Source organism: Pyxicephalus adspersus, chromosome 3, assembly GCF_032062135.1.
Source record: "Pyxicephalus adspersus chromosome 3, UCB_Pads_2.0, whole genome shotgun sequence".
Taxonomy (NCBI): Eukaryota; Metazoa; Chordata; class Amphibia; order Anura; family Pyxicephalidae; genus Pyxicephalus; species Pyxicephalus adspersus.
Window position 1 is genome coordinate 12367781 of NC_092860.1, and position 22060 is coordinate 12389840.

The 22060-nt window shown below is 36.7% G+C and overlaps 1 protein-coding gene across 2 annotated transcripts; it reads left to right on the forward strand.

Annotated features, from left to right (window-relative positions):
- The first annotated feature begins 1134 nt into the window (after positions 1 to 1134).
- On the forward strand, positions 1135 to 21521 carry SLA2 (Src like adaptor 2). 2 transcript variants are annotated; one of them, XM_072403607.1, is made up of 8 exons: positions 1135 to 1277; positions 10936 to 11058; positions 13643 to 13739; positions 14824 to 14910; positions 16638 to 16741; positions 18992 to 19141; positions 20240 to 20369; positions 21095 to 21521. In XM_072403607.1, the coding sequence occupies exons 2-8, from the start codon at positions 10980 to 10982 to the stop codon at positions 21243 to 21245; spliced, it is 798 nt and encodes a 265-aa protein (XP_072259708.1). In that variant the 5' UTR covers positions 1135 to 1277; positions 10936 to 10979; the 3' UTR covers positions 21246 to 21521. The 2 variants fall into 2 exon arrangements, with proteins under 2 accessions (XP_072259708.1, XP_072259707.1); XM_072403606.1 differs by having other exon boundaries at positions 1140 to 1277; positions 13640 to 13739.
- The last annotated feature ends 539 nt before the right edge of the window (positions 21522 to 22060 follow it).

Consider the following 22060-nt stretch of genomic DNA (forward strand, 5'->3'; position numbering starts at 1 on the left):
AAAGATCTGGGCAGTGGTGTTCAAACAGTGGAGTGGGTCAGAACTCTTTTGCTTAATAAAGTAGAAGGAGCTCAATGATTGGAGGAAAGCTTAGTCATGTGACACCAATTTCAGGGCACCAACTTGCTCGCTGACCAGAGAGGCACAAAATATTTATTGTTCAATGAACCCCAAGCAACCTCTGGAGGAACTCTACTTGAAAAACCCTGTTCTAGTGTTTGAATTCCACCCATCTAGAGCAGGAGTGCCCACACTTTTTTGGCTTGTGAGCTACTTTTAAAATGACCAAGTCAAAATGATCTACCAACAATAAAAAGTTGGACTTAACTAACTAACTCCTGTGCGTGGTAGAGTTTATTTTGAAAGGCAGGGCTCTGAGATCTACTGGCGTTGCCTATGTGATTTACCGGTAAATCACGATCCACCTGTTAGGCACCCCTGATCTAGTGACATGCCACTACGGCTCATTGTAACCTGTTCCATGGCAAATAGTCCATCACAAGTCATGTGACACTGGCTTCCCCAGCTACAATATTAGCAGTATTGACATAAGGTGTTGTATTGCTCATGTGCCAGGGGAACAGCTGGGACATCCATACATACTATTTCCGCTCCTATGGAAGAAAGCTCTGATGAATTCCAATAGACCATTTTATCTGGGATGGACTAGGATGGCCATAAGACCATCACAACTATCAGGTCATTTTAATAAATCATATTTTTAGAGTACACATCTGCTTAAAAGGCTATGATTATACATGATCCCATTGTATTAGTGGGGCCCCATGAATTGAAGACCCACGCTCACCACTTTTGGCATTACACATACCCCATCGATACCGCAGACAGCAGCCTGGAGTTATTTGCAGTCTGGGTTTTATGACACGTACAGCAAAGATAAATCCACACTACAAAAGCCTTCGCCTGGGCCGCTACATTTTTATATTTCAAAAAGTCACAAAAACAAAATGTACTTTCCATGACCTATGGGAGCAGTGATATTACACCGTACGATCCATGACACAAGTCTGGTGCAGTTTCAGGCACTCCTACATGCTCAGGTCTCCCCTTAGATTTTTTGGGGAGTGATGTCATAGAAGAGTCATGTGTGGGACCATGGCTGAGCATTGCTACAAGACACGTCCTACTTCTGATACTTAGCTGCCTCTCGCTGTGACAGCACAGACACTCATTAGGAAACTCATACTGGAAACTTCCTCTCTCGCTAGCAGGTGTAGTCATTCTTCAGTCCCAGCTGATGAAAACATGCTAACAAAGTAAGTCTGAATCATTTTTCTGTGGGGACTCCGTTGTATGAAGACGATGCATTGTTTGTTAAAAATAGCCAAGGTCTTCTCTAATTTTTAAGTTGTAATTCTGCTTTGATGGGTTTATTACATATATGAGATAATGTTTCTAGATAATGTTTATTGCTTCTGTAGCCAGATTTTGTTACCTCTAATGGTAAATTCAAATTGTGTTGCCTAAACTTAACCCCAAGCCTCTACTTGTGTCTTACCTGAACCCCTTTGTTCCAGATTCTTTAACCACTTTCCTCCTTACTTGGTGCCTAAACCTTCCCTCCCAGTAGCTAATCCCAACTCTTCCCTGCTCAATATCCAACCTTGACTCCCTTTGCCAATTACCGAATCTCTTCCCCTACCTTGTGCCAAACCTGAACCCCTTTTCCTCCAGATCCCTTTACCCCTTTTACCTTCACTTGGTGCCTAAACTTTCCCCCCCAGTGTCTAATACCAACCCATCCCTGACCAATACCTAACCCTAACCCCCTCTGACTTGTACCTAACCTCACCCCCCCACCTTGTGCCCAACCTGAACCCCTTTATTCCAGATCCCTCAACCCGTTTCCTCCTCACTAAACCTTCCCTCCCAGTGGCTTTTCCCAAACCTCTCCTTCCAAATACCTAAACGTAACCCCCTCTGACTTGTACCTAACCTCACCACCTACCTTTTGCCTAACCTACCTATCCTAACCCTAATCCCCTCTAGGTTCCTTACCTTCTAGGTAGCAAAATCTGATGGGACAACGGAATTATCCATGTTCTTGATTTTCTCATTGTGCCAGTTAATGTGCACATTGTCTTAGTAATGTGTCTGTAGTTATCCGGGAATGGCGTTGGAAGGTTCACATAAAGGGGCTCCAAAAAACTACATTCTATTTCTTTCTGTAAAACAAACTTTGTGAAATCTTCCAAAATATTTAAGATGGACATGGACTGATCCAAGGAAGCTATGCTAAAAATGTAAGCATGCCTTGGGATCCCACAAAAATTGGGTCGTGTGGGTCATTACTAAGGGATAGCAAATATTGTGACCAATAATTGCGGTAGTCACAAACAGAAACATTTTATGGAGATAGAAAAGTTTATTCTTGAACAATCAACATGGAAACATAGAAAATCATGGCAGAAAGAAAACCATTAGGTCTATCATGACTTTTTTTTGTTTTTGTTTTGAGTATTTTACTTTTTTTCCTAGCATATATTTATTTGCTTGGAATTTATTCTATTTTTATTTTTTATTTATGTTTTCTTTTAACTATTTAAGTAATGATTATCACATACCCTTTAACTAGTTCATCATGGCTTGTGTCAGTAATACGTGAGGGGGTTGCTTTAACCAATGGTTAATTTTAATGATCAGAAGTTTTCATGTTGATAGCGGTTTATTAATCTGACAGGCGGACACATACAATTTATAAATGGCTGGACTCTGTGATTACTTTATAGGCCTAAAAAGAATTTGTATTTGAATAATATGCCTTTTGAGAGGACCAATATCATCATTGTTTTTATTGATTTATAAAGCGCCATCGTCTTGTGCTGTACAAAATAAGAAGAAAACATGAAAAAAATTAGACATAGCACAGTACAGAAATTAAAAAACATAAATGTGGGCAATACAGATGGCATATATATATAAAAATGATATATTTAGTATATAGGAAATGACCATCTGTGGCTGTGAAAATTTAGGTATTGTATTGTATATAGCAAACTGCAATAGGCACCGCCGGTGAGGGGAATCCATGGATGGCCCTGTTACCGGCATTAGCGGCTTTTGTGAACAAAAGGTAATCTGGATTGTGGATTGAAGGATTGAAGCATTTAGAAAGTCTGTAAATTCTTCCATTTGGCCTAAAATATTTCTTTTTATATAGAATGCCTTTTTAAAAGACTGTTTCCTTATGCAATCAAATTTTTCCAAATTTGAGATTTTCAGCCCACCTATAACGTTCTTCCTCCAGATCTACTGACTTTTATAAAAGAAATATAAATGACCCTTTAGTTTTACTGTGTGGCCCTATAAATTAGCATACCCTCTGTATTGTATTAATTGGCTATAGATCTAAAATGATAAATTGGTTTCTTTGCCGCTTATAATTTCAACAATAGCTGTGATGTGTCTGCTTTAATTTATTTCCTTCTAGTAACAGACAAGAGTATCTCCTAATGTATTCATACTTCTGTTCTTTTTATTTGGTGACACTCCAAATGTAGCATTTTGTAGGATTTTCTGGAACAGTCTATATATTTATATATTTGTTTATTGTTCATTATTATATTTTTGTACATTTACTACTAAAATAACTAATTTTTGCAAGTACAATGCTGTGTATGGACATTTTTGTTACATAACACTAATTTATTGTAGGAAGCTGTGGCTTCTTCAGGTCCTATTTATCAAGTTGTGTGAGTTATAAAATGTATGTGATGCCCCCACACCCATGCATAAACTTTTTTTGCACTTTTTAGCTGTCATTTTTTTGCCAAGCTTTGATTCTAACTGCTTGCTATGAGCTGATCATCGTTCTTATTTCAGATACGTTGTTAAAGGAACTTGGTCATTTTTTGGTTATTCAATGTAGTTTTTGAATGTATAATCACCTGCTGTAGTGATCGCTTATAATAAAGAAACATATAGAATGGAGACACCTTTGAATTTATTGGAACTTACATGTATAAATAGTGAATAATATAAGGTATTGTTAAAAATCATGTTGTCATGTTAGAAAGTATCAGAAGTTGCTGAGATAGCATGATAGTGCAATTGCTGAACTTGTCCAAGCCTATAATGCAGGAAAAGGTAAAAAAAAGGTATTCAAATTGTAACAAGGCCGTTTAAACTTCTACAAACCCTTACACCCATGTAGCTCCCAGTTTCCTGCAGCCAGTTAATAAATGGATCTTTGAATTTTTGTTTTTCTGCAGCATAGAATACATTGGAACAATCCCAAATGTAAATTTTTTGCAGCATGTAGGCAAGTCCAATAAAGTGGCCATAAAAAGTAAATTTACTACCTTATATTATATTGTGCAATATAATGGCTGAACATTATATATACTGGACATTGGGTATTTGAGAAGGAATATCTTTGTGCTTCTATATTGTCATAATAAAATTCATGCTTTTCCTGGTGCTGATTGAATTACTTTGATCATGGCAATGAATTGTGTAAAGCATTTCAAAATTATCTTTATGTTTATTAACTGGATAATTAATTGGGTCAATATATATATAATTATAACGTGGGGATGGAGAACCGGGATGATTGAATCAGGAGAAGTTCATACACATCATTTTATTTTGCTCTGATATATATATATATAAAAATATTAATAAATATAAAAATGTTTTTTATTGCTATGAATGAAAAGTGTTGTCCATGACTGATGCACATACTAGGTAAATTAATAAACTGACACATATGAAAACATGCAATACAAGTATTCACAATTCACACTAACCCTAATGTTTTTGTAAAGACGAAAACGCTGGTGCTGTAAATACCTAAAAAGGTATTAGCTGGAAATTGACTTTAAGGTGTTTGTCACTTTAAAAAAAATCCAATGTCTAATGGGTGGCAATGCTGCTGTGGCATTTCCCTGCAGAAGGAACATCATTGTCACCCTGTGCAGGAAATGGGAAAATAACACTAAAAAAATCTAGCAGCACAATCAACAGGGAGATCTTAGGAAATTATTACTTCTGTGTTAATGATGGTGGCAGACTGGATCATATGTCATTTGTTTATATTGCAAACCATCAGTAATTATTTAATTACGCAACTTGCATGAAATAACTAAATTAATTTAAAAATCGATATGCACACCATTATATGTTAAAAGAAAAAAAAAATGCTTACCTCGGACAGAAGCTTCTGCTTTCTAAACGCACCGGTGACATCTCTATGTCTCAATGCTGTCTTTTAAGAAGGTTGGAGACTAGAAGTCCCTAATTTGTTTTCATTGTTTATTATTATTTTGTTATTATTTTTGCCTGTTCGCTGTAGGGGTGGCAGCACTCGCAGATATGGGGCCACCAAGCTCCACCTTGAATAATACGACCATTCTGGACAAATTATGCCCATTTAGCCTGAAGGTACATTTGCACTTTTGATTTAGCAAATATGTGTATTTTAATGTATATTTGCATACGCTTTTAATTTGCCCTTTTCATATGTATTTGCCGGATCACTCAGGTTCTCCCATGATAGTCTATCTTCTCCAGTCTTGGAGAGCTTTAATACATTGGGCCCATTGTGAATGAGACCTTGGATATATAGCAAGTAAGAAAGTACAAGTATTGACTATAGAATAAACCATGTGCCCTTTCTGGAGCTCTCCTTTAATAATGATAAAGGGGAGCCATCTATACACACAAGTTGTTTATGGTTGTGTTCCTCCATGCGTTCGATGCTGAAGTCCCAGTAATGCTTTCAGTATCACTATTACTTTCCTAGCAATTTGAGTTCTTCTCATAAACCCCATTTGGTAATTCATCTTACTCAGCATCCTCATTGGTACTGCAATGATCTTCTAGGTGAGGAATCCCCCCTTACATTCTCAGGAACATTTATTTTTTTACGCTGCTTTCAGAAAATCTGCTGAAAAACGTAAATTTAAGTATCTTCTAATAATTGTGCTGTCTGTGTCAAAGCTGAATCACATTCGCAAAAACTTTAATATTTAACCGCATGTAATCATTTGGAGCCAATGACATTTTATTAATATTATTAATATTATTATAAGAAGAAGAAGAAGAAAAATTTGGAGCCAATGACATTTTATTATTAATATAAGAAGAAGAATAAAAATTTGGAGCCAATCAAATTTTGCAGGAGGTTGTAATCTAAAATCCCCATACACACATAGAAAGAATCAAAGGACACCACCTAAGCTTACAGAATCTTTTTGATCTAAAGCAGAGCAGGCAAAGAGAGAATAGGATACAAACTCCAAGCAGATAGTCATTTGTGGGATTTAAACATGGAATCCCAGAACCTCTAGGTGTTTGCTAGTTTGTCTACTTTTATGTCAGTGTTTGGTTTCCTGAGCTTCCATATTTATTTCTGTAATGTCGGGCTGCATGTTCAGGTATAATGGTATTTTTTTACTTTGTGCAGCATACACTGACATACTCCATGCTATCAGCACTCTGAAGAATAGGATCTTTGCATCCCCCCAAAGTTCTGACACCCCTTGTGCCGTGCTCCAAACATTGCTGTTTAAGAAGTATTAAGATTGTTGATTGGAGTACTAGGCGAGGGGTGTGCAGACCGCTGAAGGCCCGGGCTGCTGTGTTTTGCATTGCATTTTTTTGGAAGAAGACCTATTTACACAATACCTTAGACTGAACAGTGAGACTTCTATTTTCTGATTATGCACCTTTTTTTTTTCTCCAAATATCTCAGTTTTATTGGTCTGGAAGATGGCAGCAGTCTACCAAGGTATTACTAGACAAGAGGTCACAGAATGGAAAATATATCCACCCACTGTGGCACCCCAATGAACTCGTCTCATGATGGAGTTATTAGATTTCTTTCTAAATCATTGAAAGCATTTTATAAGATAGATGAGAAGGGGCTGTAACACTTTCTCTGCAGCTAAGCCACTTTTTTTTCCTATGGTTAAACCCCGGCAGCTGGTGGGAGGAATACTCTATATATAACTCAGTTCCAAGAACTTGAACAGCAAATGATGAAACCCACCAAACTGTTTCATAAGTGCATTAGGCACCCCTTATAACATGATGTGCTGTCACTTTGTACCGTAATGTATGGTATGCAGAACAAAGCTCGGTAAAAGAACCATGATTTCTGATTTGCTTACGGTCATTGCTTATGATTATGAAACGTGATGGTATTTTTTAAGTCATTTGGCTCCAAAAATTAGATTCTGGTATTTCAAATCATCCTCTGGTCTCCAGCTATTGTATGTTTTCAGATCACTCTTGTTGCTAAATACCGATTTTGAGGCATAAGAGAATTGTTTAATAATCATTTAGTGCTCAACTGCACCCATCAGTGAAAGATACTGATAATGCTATAACATAAAAACACATTGTGGACCACTGGGATCTTCTGAGTTTGGAGAAGGCCCTATTCTTATTCCAGCGTGACTGTGTCTTAATACAACTCCATAAAGACATGGTTTCATGAGTTTGGTGTGGAGGAGGTTGAGTGGCTTTCACAGAGCCGTGACCTTAACCTTACTGAACACCTTTGGGATGAATTGGAACAATGATTGTAAGCCTGGTCTTCCCATCAAGGTACCTGACCACACAAATGCTCTCTTATGGGCGCAAATTAGACAAGAACTTGTCTATAATTAGACAATTATAGACAAGTTCTAGAAAGCCTTGCCAGAAATTGAAAGCTGGTAAAGCCATAGCTAGTATAGCTAGCCAACTCTATATTAATACTTGGAATGGTATGTTCAACAAGCTCAGATAGTGATGGTCAATAGTTATGATTAAATGGTGCCTGGCTTGGGTTTTTGATGTTCCTTAAACCCATGTTTCAGTCAAACCCCACTGTTTAGTTTATAAACCAGCTCTTATATGATTTTTACTTGGCTAATGGCTTTTTAACACATAAATGAGCCTTCTCATAAACTGGTTGGACATAAGCACTTCATACCTTTAAGATTTTTATGGATGGAGTCCATATGTACTCTCTTTATCATAAACCAACCTTGACAGGCACCATATTTTTTTTCTTTATTTGATGCTCATATTTGGAACAGAATGTTTAATGTACAGCGCTGTGTAATGTGTTGGCGCTATATGAATCCTGTTTATTAATAATAATAGTAATAATAATAATAATAATAATGTTCAGCAACCCCATATCGGTGTGTACAAACATTTGGCCCTATAGAGTATAATGGATCAGCTTTACTATCTGTATTTCATTTTCTTGTAAACGTTACTATCTGATGGCTCTTTGAACATTGTTCCATTCACTTATCATCAAATGATCTTTATTATCAAATGACGGTTCTCCCCCATGGCCCACACAAATCTTGAGCTTAAAGACAATAACCTGGGAACTGCATGATTCATTTTCCACTGGAAAAACAAAATAGGACGCCTATTTTATTTCTGATGCGGTTCTGGTTTGATGTTACTTTTTTGTTTTGCATGTGTGTTATATTTGAAAACAAAATATTATACTTTTTCAAAGCAAATCTGTACCAGAAATAGGCAGTTGTTAATGTTTTTTTTGAAAATGCTAATTTCCTTGCTGCTTCAAAACTTTACTTACTCTAGATTGTCTACAGAAGACAGGAAAAAATTGTTTTGGATCTTATATACTGCTATACATTAAATATTAGCAAATATTTGGTTGTCCATAGCCTGGCCACAGTTCTTATTTATATATATATATATATATATATATATATATATATATATATATATACACAAGCTGTATAGTCCCATTTGGCAAAGTATATAGCTTCCCAACCTTTTTATCCCTGAGGAACACTTAGGAATAATTTTCAGGCCTCACAGAACCCCTTGCCAAACCAAAACCATTTTTTGGGGGGTCAGTGAGAAAAAAAGCTTTCTAATGGAAGAATGCCTCCTACAGAGGTGGCTAGAAATAACTTTATAGACTTCTAAAAATATCATTGGAGTCATGCAGCTGGCTCTATCAATTGGTGTTGGCCTCTGAACCATACAGGCATCATCAAATGGGGGCTCAAACAGCCAATGTTTGATGAAACCCTTGCAACCTCTGGAGGAACCCCCGGGTTCTAACCAAACCCTGGTTAAGAATGGCTGCTATAACATATAGCAATGGTTAAGAAATCAGAAATAGTAGAAGACTTATTTGTACTATATACAGTGAGTGGAGACAGCAATAAAATGCTGATGTTCTAAGGGTCAGTTGACACATATTTGCAGAGAGAATGTTCATAGTAATGTGCATACCCTGCAATGCGGTGCATTCATTCATATTAGTACTCCAACATACCTTCAAGGTGAAATATTCTGCACAATGGGTCACATTCCCAAAAACCACACAGGTCTTATTTTCAGACCACTGTAGAGCATTAGGTAGTCTATTTATAAGAACAGACAGCTCACAATAATACACAGACACACACATGGGCCCGAACCCATCTTCCAAATTACGAACTTTCTGCAGGAGTTCAATTAGTAATAGTGTGTTGTAATGGGTAATTTTTCCTTTGCATTGATACTATGTGATCAGTTTCGCTAGGAACATTTTAGACAGCGTTAACAAATTCTAACAATAACATTTACAGTGTGGGGTGAAGCATTGTCATTTAGTTAAAAGAATAATCAAATTATTTCCTGAGGAATTTTACCAGCGGAACTAAGCCCACTCATTTAAATATTTACCTAAACAGTTACAAGGCATGCCTTTTCATGAATAGTATGATTTTTTTTTACTTTTTATTTATATAACGTCATCAGTTTCTGTGGCACTATACTGGGTTATCATTTTCCATGGCACTGTACACAATTATTGGTATCATAAATGTATGCATAGCTCATGCATAGTACAATATAAACATCTAAACGTCTAACAATGCAAATATAAAAATACCAACATGGGTGATGCAGTGTACGATAACAGTGTGGATTTGATAGAACAAGTTTAGTAGGTACCAGACACGCTAGGGAGAGGACCTTGCCCTCGTAAGCTTTCAATTTAAAAGGTGAGAAGCATAACAATCCAAAGAAATACATTATTTACCCTCTATCAAGATTACAGAAGATCTGACACATTTCATGGTTTGCAAACGTACTGCTTCATCAGGGCCATGCCAGCCCTAAAGAGAGTTATGCCGCTCACTTTGTGCTCATAGAAAGTTTGGATTTCCAATGAGATGCTTTCTCAAGCCTCCTGGTGTATATGAGCTGCTTTAGTCATAGCATTACACTTCACAAATTAAGTCATTTCCTTTAATAAAGAACCAAGAACAACCAAAGATCCATCACTCTATACAAATAGCCCTAAACCCTAACCCACGGGTCGGCAAACTTTTTGGACTACTAGGCTATTTCAGGAGGTCAAGAAGGCACACTAGGCCAGAAGAAATAAGGTGTCCAAGGAAAGGTTTTTTCCAACCGTGACTGCAAGAGAGCAGCCTCAGTCTTCCGCTCATCCGTGGTGTAGTCTCTGTACATGTGCTGGTACTTGGCATCGAAATGCTGTTGGTGTCGTTGCACACTAAACACAGGGCTTTGTTGCCGCTTGGACGAATAATAATTTGTCGGTCCATTCGGGGTTGAAGACATGACATTCAAGGTCAACCTTCCAGATACTGGTAGCTGCGCGTTGCTTCTGCTCTTGCTTCTTACTGTGCAGGCAAATCAATGATATCGCAGGAACTCGCGATAACGTGACAATTCAATTAGGCCGGATCCAACAATAAATAATTAGGGGGCGTTAGGCTGGACTGGAATACTGGCTAGGCCATATGCGGCCTAAAGGTCGGAGTTTGCCCTACCTCTGTCCTAACCCTCTGACAAACCCTAACCCTGCCAGGTTTTTCTGTATATGACACAAAAGCAATCTTTGGCTTTATAAATACTTTTTTAAATACCAAAACAGATTTTATTTTTGTATAACAATGTGTCTCTGATTTCTGACAGATTTGTATTCCTCACGAAATTTTGCAATTGAGTCAGACGGATCAATGGGGAGCTTACCCAGCAAAAGAGGATATTCAGCGATTCAGGCGACTCTAACCAACTCCCAAGCAAATCTTGCTGGTGGTAAGTTGATGAATATATATTATATTTAAATATAATAAATGTTACTTTTCACATGCCTGTAACAGTGTTGCTGTTGGATAATCCAAAAATAAGTTCTTGTTTAAAATTCATCAGGTATACGGTGGGCAGTGTTTACATTGGGTGAATAGCCTCTGACAACCACCAGCCAATTGGAAAGCTGTCCACTGTGCACCATACTAACAATGGCCAATGCAAACATTGGGCCCATTAAAAATATATTCAGCAGGCAGCACTCCCATTGGCTGGTGGTTGTCAGAAACAGTTGAACCATTACAGCCACCAGCCAATGGGAGTGCTGACCCCTATGTATAATAACAATGGGCCCACACTCATTGGTTAAACCGGGATTGTGTTGGACTTATACTTGGACTTGAAAGTTCTGGAGAACAAAGGACATGAATTAGATGAATTCTGCAATGTTCACTCAGCACCACTGCCATACCTATATATCTCAAACCAGATGTACATAGACAGGACATTTTAAATTTATCTTCAAAGAAACCTGTACTGAACTCATATAGGGTCATATAGACCCCCTGGTTTCTATACATTCCGAGTGACTGACCCCACGTGAATTTGTTCTGGGTTAACTCCATTTAGTAATATGCCATAGGATCAACATGAGCACCAGTCAGCTAGCATTTTTGAAGGACATGTCAATGTTTTCCATCTGATTCTAATATTCCAGCTTTGTATACACACTGATGGTCTTACACACCTCTTCCATCTCTTGGGGTCTCCATTGCTGAGATGCAAATCCCTTTGATAAATGAAGTCTAGTGTTTACAAGATCCCAATAACAGAGCTAGAAAAATTAATCAGCCTGGGATGTGTCTGGTTGTTAGAAGCAACACATTCTTCTGCTCAGTAGAAACCAAGTATTGTAAGCTTTATCATTCATCATCTTTGCAATGATAGACTCAAGCTTTCCATCAGTCATAGTGAAAGATGTTGGCTTTTAATATGCAAATTGAGCAGAAGATGGTAATACGTGCCCATAGCTATATTATCAAGATCTGCGTGACAATCATTGTAACCTACATGAGGGATTTATAATAATATGAAGCAAATTTGCATAATTAATAGGAAAATAAAATGTGTTTTTGGTGAACACATCATTGAATTAATTAATTTCTAGTCTTTAGGTTTTTAACTCCAGTCCAGTGCCAGGATCTGCACACATTTTAGTCTGTCTGTAGAGGACAGGGGTATATAAAGTAAGAAATGGTTTTAAAAGATGAAAAAAAATGTTTATATCAAAATCCAAGAATTGGAGTTGAGGAAAACTGCTTTTGTAAAGACATATTCAAGGGAAAGATAACAGTGTCTATTGATATCCCCTACCCAAGCAATGTTCACCCATCCATTCTCCCTTCTGGCTACACGAGTCCACCCTGTGTAAGCTCCAGGACATTTCAGGTTAAGAAGGTCTCTGCCCCCCATCATGTTCATCCTAGGCAATTTCCCTAAACATTGTGCCATCAGAGAGACCAAACTCAACAAGAGGTTTCTACCAGGTCAATTTAGGGTACAGGTAGTCCCTGAGTTGAAGACATCTGACATACGGACGCCTCCTAGATATGAACGGGGCTTCCCTGCTCGCTTGTGTGCAGGACAGAGGCTTGATGGGGGAAGGGGGCAGTTTGCATGACTTGCAGAAGAAATTGTTTGCTAAACACAGCTGAGGTTGTTAAGGGCTGAGCAGTTCTATAACCTCTTGTAACTCTTTAATGACCAAGACAAACCCTGCAGTTGTTTCTTTTTTCATATCAAAGCACAGCTTGCTCCAGAAGTTAATGAATGTCTAGGCTCCATAAAGTTATTTTTTGCTTTGTTTATGATTAGCTCACAGTGAGGATTTTATACAGTAACTGACACCATGCTGCCGAATAATATGTTGAAACAAACATCTGTCCTAATTGCATTTTTTATTAAATAATGTACCTGTTCTGACTTACATACAAATTCAACTTAGGAACAAACCTACAGTCCCTATATCGTATGTAACCCAGAGACTACCTGTACTTATGCTGATTTAATTTAAAAATACATTTATTTGTGTATTATTAAATACAGAAATAAAAATCTTCATTCATATGTGTAATTTATATTTGTCTAGAGTGCAGTCTTAAATTTTACTTAGCTGCTCTCCAATGGGGACTATGGGCAGAGATGGGGAGGGGGTTGGGTCTTCTCACATTTATTGGCCCAATTCTAAACATTTGATTTAAAGAAGTTTTTAACAAAGTAGGGCAGCATTTTCTTTCTCTGCCGAACAAGACAGAGAACAGAGAGGCAGAATCATTAAGGAGGTTGGGGTTTTGGGCTCTTATAGCTCCAATGGGTAACAAAGGTAAAGGTAATTTTCATTGCTGTTTGCATTGGACAAATCTATCCAAAAATAAGGTTATGAAAGATTTGTTGCCCTCAAGTCAAGCTTCAGCCCTTTTTTTTAATACCATGTACCATTGCATAGGTTGTTGTCACACTGAGTTTCTGTACCTAAAGTACGTCATGACTTTAGCAACAACTGTGCAAATGATGTTTTCTTGTTTTTCAGTAGCGGACAAGTGCATATTTGTGGCTTTGTACAACTTTCCAGCGGGTGGTCAAACAGATATAAGTGTTCGACTCGGGGAGCAGCTAAACGTTCTCTCAGAGTAAGTGACCTCGAAGTTCTTGTTTTTTCCTGATCAACCTAGATGTGTCACAAACAGGACACAAACTTTTATCACCTAGACACAGCTTCAGTAAACAATATATTTTTTTAGCAAATGTACGTCAGTTATTTTTTTGGTGTGGCCAGACAATGATACTGCAAAAATGATATTGCATAGAAAGTCAGTTTTTATATTGGCAATACACATAGGTCAGTCTTTGCAGGTTTTATATATAATTGCAGATTATTCATAACATCTTGGCTGTCTAGTCCAGGATTTCCTAATCTTTTCCAATTATAGATTATTAAATTGTCCAATATGTTCCCATATCTTCTTCCCCTCTCATCATCATTGGTCCTAGTATTTATCAGTATGGGTTAAAAAAGTGTCAATACCTTGGCTTTGCATATGATTATCAAGAAATAGAACAGCTATATGAGAATATTAAAGATTATATCTTAATATACATATAAGGATTGGTTAAATATTGGTAAAGCAAAAAACAATTTAGGCAAATGTTGCTGTTGTTTTATGCTATTTTTATGTACACGAAAAAAAGGGTACACTCACCAAAAATGTTAATGCTAACCATGCCAACATATCAATTGACAAAACTGATGGATGAGAAGTAGTGATCTGATCACTGATGTTAATAACAGTAATTGCTGTTGATTTAACAACTTTTTTTTATTAATGCATACCCTTAGTCTAAAAGCCTATCTCTTGCTAGCATGCTGCAGAGTAGAACCTTTGCTATGTGTGGTAGTAAAAGTCTGTTCCTGAAGTCCACCATACCTTCTGCTAACTCAGACCTTATGTATATCTCTGCAATCAGCAATGTTCACCTTGTTGGTTACAGGGTTCTATCTATGACTTATAACGGACTTCTCAGACCTTTACAGAGAGACCACTGCTTCTACACTATGAGCTAAAGGTCTTCCTCTGCAGCGTGGACAGGTTTTTAAACTCAAGCTGTTAAACTTTGTACATGTTTAGTTTTGATGCTCACTGAATGTATTAAGATGATTTAAACTGAAAGTTGGGCTTTATAGTTAACTTTAATTGACTTGGTTATGTTTTCCAGGGATGGAGAATGGTGGAAAGTGATGTCTGTTATCTCTGGAAGGGAATGCTACATACCTAGAGATTATGTTGCTAAAGTATATAACAGGTAGGTCTGTAGTTACATAGTAAGTCAGGTTGATAAAAGACATAAGTCCATCAAGTTCAACCATTAGGAAAATAAACATATCCCAGATATAAAACTCCATGGACATAGTTGATCCAGAGGAAGGCAAAAAAAACCTGGTACAATTTGCTCCAACAGGATTCCATAAGGCAATCAGATGTTCCCTGGATCAAAAGAAGTTATAAAAGACACTGGACCCGGCTTCATTGAAAAAAGATTCATACAACAAAGAGTCGTTAAAGGCTCTATAAGCACTTCTCACTTTCCTTGTTTGTGCTCAGGAGCTAAAAATTTCTCACTCTTTATAATTATTGATTATGAAAGTGCAGAGCTGTCTCCGTGCTGTAAAACATTAACCATATAACGGGAACTGAACTTTTTCCTGGTTCAGAGCTCAGTTATCACATGTTGAAGGGGAAGTGTTCACAATCACAAAGGGGAAATACAAGTTTCCATACGTACCTGACAAGGACAGACATTCACCCTCCATGTAAGAATATTTACTTATTTATCTACATCCAAAAAAGTTCCAACTAATTCCATACATATTAAATCCTCTTTTTCGAATCTTGCGTAACGTGATCCACTAAACAAAACCCCTGTGCTCGGAAAAGAAAGTTTAAGTGCCAAAACACCACACAAAAAACGTGCACTGGGGTACTATTGTGATTCCTCCTCTAAAGAGGAAGGGCCACCCAGTTTCCCCAGACCCTCCGGGGCAAGGCTCCTGACGAAGGCTGGGTACTAAGACCATCCAGCCGAAGCTGGAATGGGCCTACTAGCCGGTCTGACCGAAGTCAGACAGGGTCCATTCTCTACATACTAAAACCTCTTCCCTAGCTGAATATACTTACCATTTCTTTTGCACCCCTGTCCCTGTTGGGCTGGCAGCAGTGAGAACAAACAGCCTAATGTAAGCTTAGAGTCACCCCTCAATTATAGGGATGTTTACATTAGACACTAACAGAGTGTTGCACTGACTTTTTTATCCCCTCTGCTCAACACTTTTTGAAACATTGGTCACACAAAGAGTGCAGCGGATCAGACTTGCAGATTTGCTTTGCAAATGTGCAGTTAGGCACAGCCATTGTGCACTGCAAAAAAAGTATGACTACTTCCATGTACATAAATAAATACTACCTATTGTAGGATTTTTAGAAAATTAATAAAATTCTTCACACCAATCTGGTGTATTGAACATGTATATTTTAATAATAAGAATTGTAAAGATTATACATAGCCTTTAAAGTTGACCTCATTCTTAAAATACAATCCTAATTTGAGGTGGGTGCCTCTCTATCTTGGTAAAAAGCAGTATAAACATTAACAAAATTCCCCCCAACTTCAATACAAGAGCGCTGCCATCTTCCTTCCAAGGACATCATTGGAATGCTCTAACTTTTACTAAAAAGACGCTTTCAAACACTGGAGCATCTTCTTGCAAGGTTTGGAGTGCACACCCTTCTCTAGGATCTTGTTATCAAGAGAATAAAATGACCCCCTGTGCAACAAAAGTTAATTATATTATCTACCTTTTTCCCATACATGTGTTTCAGATAGGAGAACGGGGAATCTACTTTAAAAATAGACCTAGCCATAAAAGAGAGTAGAAGAATAACACATCCGCATTTGTTTTGTGCAGATATAATAAACAATACCATGTGATGCAAGGAACAAAATGTCTAACCACAAGTTCCTTTTTATTTAAGGTGGCTATTCAAAGGTATAAATCGGGAAAAAGCAGAAGAGTTGCTTTTGATGAGCAGCAACCGGACTGGTTCCTTCTTGATCAGAGAAAGTGAAACCAGAAGAGGTAAAACTTATTTCATTTATGATTTTGTTCTTCCTCCTAAGAAAATGTGTAAAAAAGCTTTAGCATGATTATGAAAAATTCCTATTTCTTCATGTGCAGTTTAATATTATTGGTGCTGTATGCTATTTATAAAGCTGGGTACAGTAATGGGTGCTGCACGGGTTCCTCACCTGCCTCAAGCACATTCATTACTATTGCATTATGACATAGGAAACCCCAAATACCATTCTGCAAAATAGTTTCACAAATACGTTTATTCTGGTTACTTTAGAAATGTATCAATAATTTTATACTACCTATACATCAGCATACAACATATTTTGAGTCTTTGGGGAATGCAGAAATAATTCAATTTGAATTTGCAAAATGTATAAATAAAAGCGAGAGTCCATTGTTTCAAAGTTAGAAATGGATGAAAAAAATAAACCCACTAAAAATCCTTGGTGCAAGTTTTAAGTTCCACATATTTGCAATTTTCAGCACGTTACAAACCTTTGACACGTGTGTATATCAAATGAAAAAAGCCACAAAATTAGAACAGTAGAAAAAAAGCACTGCTTGATCCAATGATAACATTTGTTTCTTGTATAATGTGAATTTATATTGATTTTTATACACAATTACATTAAACCTTGCAGAAAATCTAAATTCCATTCGAGCATAAGGTCCCTACAAGGAAAATAATGTAGTATACAACAAATCTTTGTTTATATATATTTTTATATATATATATTCCATGGCACTACATAGGGAAGCGTATTTTAACTAAATATAAAAATTGTTATTTAAAAAAATACACAAATAATTGAAATAAAAAATAATATTAATAATTGAAATGTGCTAACCTATGTAGGGCCATAGAATAAATTAAACATAAAAGGGAAAGACTTCCTCTAACAGGAGTTAAAGTTTTATTTTTAATATATTTGATGTAAATAATGATCAGGTTTTAACCAAGGTGATAATCAGAAACACTTAAACAACCAGCAAATGCATGTTAGTTCTAGATCAGAGATACTGAAACCAAAGAAAGCGATTACATCAGCAGGTTAAGCAAGAAACGAGTGAATGTATAAGTGAAAAATCATTTAAAAGATATATATACAGAGATGTGATAAAATATAGTATAGGGTCTGGTAGCTACACTTCATACGCAACGTTTTATGCTAGTTATCTGCCCTCAGGAAGTCCTCACACCTGTCATTACAATATGTGGTGTGAACTGTGGAAACGATGCATTGAAGATAACAGGAAACCAAATAGCCTAGTGTACATACCCAGGTGCTGCATAGTCTTCTTAGTATGCTGAGTCTCTCTGCTGTCCCTGTGTTATATTTTCATTCAGAGCTACAGTATGGTTCCATATGAATATGGAATTTTATTATACATAACACCAAAAAGTTACATTATGATGTGAAAGATCTACTACTACGTATATCATTCCTTGCTTTAGAAGCAAACGTGCTCACACCATACAGATATTGGGATATTCAACATTTGTGTAGTTGTGCTATGCAGGAGGCTTCAAAACTTCATCAAGAATCATGCAAAGTCTCATAAAAAGAAACATAAAAAAATGTTTCTGCAATGTTACAAATAGATGCAAAGGCAATGGAAGCAGATCAATGGTTGAAGTCTATTAACGCTCTCACATATATTAAGACCTCTGCTGACTTCCATGAGACATCACAGGAGCCTGGTGTTTTGGCCGATTTGTGCTGTTTTTTGGAGATGAGAAGGCAAGGCACACATTGGGCCAGATTTATTAAAGCTCTCCAAGGCTAGAGAAAATAGACTATCATGGGAGAACCTGGATGATTCAGTAAACCTCAAATCGATCTGATCCAGAACTGAAAACACTTGCCAACTAATACCAAATTAATTTTATGAAATCCATTCTAGGTTTGATGGATCGACCAGGTTCTTACCTCCATGATAAAAAAGGCTGATTGTCCCCCTTTTCCAAAATTACTGGGTGTATATGGAGAAGGGTGTAAGGACGTGAACCTATTTCTTTTCCTTTTTATGGACAGAGTATAGGTTCATGTAACAAACCCTTCAGCTACATGTTTTTTTGGTTGGTTTGGTTATCAATCTAACCTTATAACATCATTCAGGGTTTCTTTGTGCATTTTAATATAATATCCCTAATGTATTGTTCCAGTTTGCTTTAATTTGCAGTATTGCTCATTGTAGATACCTAGTATAAAATTTTGTACACACACTGATGGTCTTTGGATTCCCCCATAGGATGTTACAGTCTGTCAGTAAGGAAATCCAATCAAGTCAGCCGGGATTCCATTAAGCATTATCGTATCAATCAACTAGAGAATGGATGGCTCTATATATCCCCTCGTCTTACCTTCGCCACGCTGCAGGACATAGTGGACTACTACTCTGGTAAAGCCAAGCTCTGTGTTTGGGATTAAAGAAAAAAATGTTAGTTGCCTAAGTATTGATTTACTAAGGAATGTACAAATAATTATTGAATTATTACTCTGCAAGGTAATTTTCACTTAGGTACAGGTAAAGATCTGCTGACTTCATCCAATCAAACGCATACAAAAATCCTACCCTATATTTCCCTAGATATAATTTGGTATTCATTGCAATGTGAATTTTCTGCACATTGACTAAGCCACATATATATCCTTTGCAGAGTGAAAATTCAACATAACTTTCTAAAATAACCACAAAATGTTTTTACGTTATGTAATGCGCAGTAAAATAGTCAAAAGACAACTACACCTAAAATGAATACTTTTGGGTTGGGCATCAGTGTGTTGAATCCCCAGGCACCTTCCGAGACTCCAATGCCAAGCTCTCTGACCAGCAGCAAGGATTTTATGAAGATGTGACAGTTATCTAGCTAGGACTTTTTTTTCCCTTTTAATTTTTATTTAGAAATTATAGGAATTCATAGGTAATCAGGATTACCAACATGTGGCCTTACATTGTGGCTGTTGGGTGAATCTGAGAATCTTGATTGGGATATCTGATTACTGGGTAGTAGGAAGCCAACATGTGATTTGGCTTACCAGGAGCAATGTCAAATTTAAATATTAGTTTTGGGATAAAAAATATAAAATTTTTTGTGGAGTTTATTAACAGTTTCTTTTAGTTGAATTGACTTTAAGGAGGAAATACACAAATGGTGTATAAAATACAAATTTATTATCCCTTCAAGAAAGAGTTATACATATCCTGTTTGTTAGAAAATTACAGAAGCATCTCATTATTACTATTCATCATCATCATCATCATCATCATCATCATCATTATTATTATTATTATTATTATTAATAATAATAATAATAATAATAATATTAAAAAATATATTAAAAGTTTTTTTTATTAAAACTTGTTATTAAAAAACTATTTTTTATTAAAAAACTAACTATAGGGAACAGTAAAGACCTTGTTTAACAAAAGTAAAAATTTCTTCAAAGTAGGAACATTATCCCTAATTTGTATTGCTGTTATTTTCTCTTCTTATAGAAATTGCAGATGGTATTTGCTGCATCTTGAAGGATCCATGCATCATACAAGGCTTCATTCCTCCCGTAGTGCCAAACACTCAGCCAATCATTGTGAGGAGGCCAACGCTCAATTGGACTGACCTAGATAGGTGAGTGTTGTATTTTAGGTGGAACTTTCCATTATAAAAAAAATCCCTGCAAAATCCTTCCATCTTACAGTATTTAGCTGTACAGTATTAATAAGAAGAGCATTTATTGAGCGGCAGCTCAGTGACATACCCAGACAAAATCATGAGTTTGATGTAGGCCGCTGATCAGAAGGTATGAGGTTGTAGAAGGACCAATAATACGTATAGGACAGAAAGTTTTCTAGAATATTCAAATATTCAATGATGTTCTCAGTCCCACTGCCATAAAAATATTAACAAATCAAAGATTACCCCCAAGGGACATAAATTTTCAAAAAACATACATACATATATACAGTATATAATGTATGTTTTTTGAAAATTTATGTTTTTAAGCTGCCTTTGTATGGGGGTAATCTTTGGTTTGAAAAGGTTGTAGATGGAGCTAATCCATGTCAGACATGGTGGACAGCCAGGAATTATATAAACAGTGGAAATGGCAATATTTTCAGATTTTTGAGCTGAGATCTCAGGAGGTAGATACCATAACCGTAAAAAAATGTTCTGCACCAAATGCCATTGTAAGGGGAGTTCTGACATCTTAGCAAGAGACCTGGAAGAGCTACACATTTTGTAGCATGCCCCAACAAAATTTATCTAAGAAGTCCACATTTAAAACCAAAAGTTATTGATGCAATAGATAGAATTCATAAAATAAATATTCCTAATTTCTTTTTACTCCTCAGCTCTGCTTTGTTTACTGAGGACAGCAACCTGAATGAAGATTGTCCGCTCAGCTTAGGACTCAGAGAAGCGGTCAGCTCCTACATGTTCATGACGGAAGACAAAGACTCAAAGACGACGGCTCTAGAGAGAAAACATCGGTGGAAACCGTAGAGAACACTTTCCCCACAGGGATTTTGGTCAAGCCATATAACTGATTGGGAGATGACACGGATCGCTTTTTACAAAATGAAACTTTTACAAAAACTAAGAAACTTTTAGAAGGATATTTGAACGGTTTGGTACCTGTTCAGCAAGATGTTGCAGGTCAATGCTTACTGACTTGTGCTATATAAAGGACTTCATTGCTCACTATTTATGGCAGCTGTGCTGCTTTGTATTGTATCGATGTAATATATTGTGTTTAATAAAAATAGAATTATTATTTTATTTGGAAATACACTCAGTTTGTACAGAAGATGGGTTGGGACAATAAAATTAGAATTACGCTATTCAAGTTATTTATATACTAAAAGAATTTCATCAGTGGGGACACAGATGGCAAAAAAAGCTGTTCTATGATTTTATTACTAAAAATAGGTTTTAGATACAGTTTAGTGTTTTTTCAACCGGGGTTCCTCCAAAGATGGTTCTGGGTTTCTTGAGCAATGAGCAGTTTGTGACTCTCAGTTCAGTTCAATAGATACCAATGATCTTTTTGGCTTTCTGTAAACTGTAATCTGGAAACCCTGGCCCTACAAGAGATTGCTTTCATGTAGTGGAGAAAGGTCGGCTTTTATGGATTGCTGAGTATTTTTTGCTAGGGATGGAGTGGAATGTGGACTGCCAAGAACAAGGTGAGGTTTGGGCTATGAAGGGTTGGCCGGTCAGCAGACACTGCTGCTTTTGCCTGATTGGGCACAGTGATGGCGTCTCTTTAAGACAAACTCAAGAAAAAATATTCTAATTATAAATTCATCCAGACTCCA

Coding starts and splice junctions, on each gene's coding strand:
- SLA2 (XM_072403606.1), top strand. CDS start 10,980: ATGGGGAGCTTACCCAGCAAAAGAGGATATTCAGCGATTCAGGCGACT. Junction 11,059..13,639: donor CCAAGCAAATCTTGCTGGTG/GTAAGTTGATGA, acceptor CTTGTTTTTCAG/TAGCGGACAAGTGCATATTT. Junction 13,740..14,823: donor CAGCTAAACGTTCTCTCAGA/GTAAGTGACCTC, acceptor TATGTTTTCCAG/GGATGGAGAATGGTGGAAAG.